The sequence below is a fragment of the Salpingoeca rosetta genome (genome assembly GCF_000188695.1).
Source record: "Salpingoeca rosetta unplaced genomic scaffold supercont1.18, whole genome shotgun sequence".
Taxonomy (NCBI): domain Eukaryota; class Choanoflagellata; order Craspedida; family Salpingoecidae; genus Salpingoeca; species Salpingoeca rosetta.
This window is the reverse complement of record NW_004754916.1, coordinates 188,334-190,673: the sequence shown is the minus strand read 5'-3', so window position 1 is coordinate 190,673 and position 2,340 is coordinate 188,334. Positions and strand designations below refer to the sequence as shown.

The 2,340-nt window shown below is 55.3% G+C and overlaps 2 protein-coding genes across 2 annotated transcripts in view; both read right to left on the bottom strand.

The window, feature by feature from the left end:
• The window catches only part of PTSG_06455 (A/G-specific adenine glycosylase), a gene marked incomplete at its 5' end in the record, with an annotated part of 3,799 nt that extends 3,641 nt beyond the window's left edge, over positions 1–158 (bottom strand). The window contains one exon of the mRNA XM_004991778.1: positions 118–158. Coding sequence (XP_004991835.1) covers positions 118–158 — 41 coding nt within the window. The remainder of the gene's footprint in view (positions 1–117) is intronic.
• A 469-nt stretch (positions 159–627) lies between these two features.
• PTSG_06454 (uncharacterized protein) overlaps positions 628–2,340 on the bottom strand; it is a gene marked incomplete at its 5' end in the record, with an annotated part of 3,644 nt that continues 1,931 nt past the window's right edge. The window contains 3 exons of the mRNA XM_004991777.1: positions 628–744; positions 964–1,149; positions 1,328–2,340. The exon at positions 1,328–2,340 is cut by the window's right edge and continues 582 nt beyond it. Coding sequence (XP_004991834.1) covers positions 631–744; positions 964–1,149; positions 1,328–2,340 — 1,313 coding nt within the window. The 3' untranslated portion in view covers positions 628–630. The remainder of the gene's footprint in view (positions 745–963; positions 1,150–1,327) is intronic.

Below are 2,340 nucleotides of genomic sequence, written 5' to 3'. Positions count from 1 at the left end.
CCCTGAATATCTCCTAACTCTCATATCAGCGTGTCCCAATGTCCCCTCGTCCCGTTTGCTTTGCGAAACGTTACACCATCTCGGCTCTCATCCAGGTCACTATCGTATCTTTCTGACTTGCTCTTGCCGCATGCGATATCATTACCACCTTTCGACATCGTCCTCCCCCAGACCTTGCACTCCTTGCTCGTCGACAGTATTGTCTGGATAACCGTCTTTTCTTTCTCTCACTTTCCATCCTCCTTATATCTCTCTCACACGTGTTCTTTTATTTTAATTTTTCCCTTCTATCTTTCATTGAATTGAGTGTGAGCTACACTGTCTCTATCTTGTTTTGGAGTGTACTGGTTACTATCGCTATTGATCTTAGCCCTGTCCATATCTCGTTTGCTCTTCCTTTTGCTATTTGGGGACTTTTGAGCTTCGCATTGATTGGCATGAAAGTTGAAATCTGTATATATATGTATAGTGTCTTCTATGTGAGTCATTCACACAGTCACACACATACACACACACACACACACACACACACACACACACACACACACACACACACACACACACACACACACACACACACACACACACACACACACACACACACACACACACACACACAATGTGCGTGCGTCACTGGCGCTTGCCGCGCTTTGGGGGCGGGTCGTGCCGCTGCGGGTTGCTCTGCTTCCGGCGCGATTTGGCGCCAACGTTGAACGTAAACACTTTGCTTGTTCCCGTCGTTGCCTGCATGCAGGGTAATCGTGATGAGCGTTGGAGGATGAGGAACGCAGATGGATAGGCGAGCACACAGCACCGGATGTGTTTTGAAATGGGCACCTCTGACATAAACACACAGACACACACACACACACAGACACAGACACAGACACACACAGACACACACGAAACATAGACACAGACACACACAGGCACCCCCCCCCCACACACAGACACGTTGCGGACCTTGGTGCGTGCGCACTTTGAAGTGCGGATCAAGTCAAGGTCCTGCGACGAGCGGCGGAGGAGAGAGTCCGACCGCGTCAGGGAGAAGCGCGTTGACACGGAGCCAGCGCGCGAGCGTGTACGCGATGTGGTGCGCGTGAATGACAGCTGCGAGTTGGACGAATCGTCAAAGATGTCGTCAAACAGCTGCAAGTGGCGACGACGGGGCGCGAGTGGAAAAAGACCGGTGAGAAACGCAATCGGGACACCCACATGCACGGGAAAAGGCGCGCAACAGCAGACATGGGCATGAGCGCAACAAACAGCAAACGCAACACCCACTTACTTACCCACACGCAACACTCACACCATCCCTCACACGTACCGACTGCTGGCTGCTCTCGACGCGGGCAACGGTCACGTGCTCAGCAAAGTCTGCGCGCTGCAGCAGCCTGTTCTCCTCCTCCTCGTCATACTCGCCATGCTCGTCATCACTCGCCGCGCGCCCGTCAACGCTGTCTTCGCCAGTGAGCGGACCGCGGTTGGATGACTGCTGGCGCACCAGCCCAAGCAGCGATGCTGTTGCTGCAGACGACGATGATGATGACGATGTGCGTGGCACGGGCTTGCTGCTGCTGTTGTTATTGTTGCTGCCGTCTGGCTGTGTTGTTGGCTGCGTGTCACCACCACATTGGGTGAGGTCACCATCAGCATCGTCGCAATCATCCACATCATCACCATCATCACCATGCTGCTGTTCCCTGCAGTGATCAAAGAGACCAAGCCGCTCTGCCTCTCTCGCCGCCGCCCGCGCCTCCTCCTGTGCATCCCCGACTCCAACCTCGCACTCCTCCTCATCACCATCACCCTCCATATCCAACATGTCATCATCATCGTCGTCGTCAGCTGCGGCGTCGTCAAGGAACCCGCGCGCACGTGCACTGCGCCCGCCCTGGCCAGACACCCACCGCTCACCATCACCATCACCATCATCATCGTCATCATCATCATCATCAGACGGATCAACGAGTTGCGTTGCATCAGCGCCATCACCAAACATGCTGTTGTTGCTGTCGTTGAGGCCGTGGCCGTGGTCGTCCTCGCCCTCCTCCGTTGGGTCTGGGCTGAATCTGTACTCCGCACTCCGACGCGACACCATCTCCTGCCTGGCATCGTCGTCGTTGTCGTCATTATTGATGTTGTTGGTGGTCTGTGCACGACCTCGCCCGCGAAGCCTGGTCGTGCCGGTGACGGCTGTGGTAGACGTGATGGTCTCATGCTGCGTTGCCTCGCGCTCTGTGCTCGCAGCCGTGCGGTCATCACACCCATCACCCACACACGATGATGACGATGATGTTGACGATGTTGACGACGCGTGGGGTTCATTGCGTGCTGCAC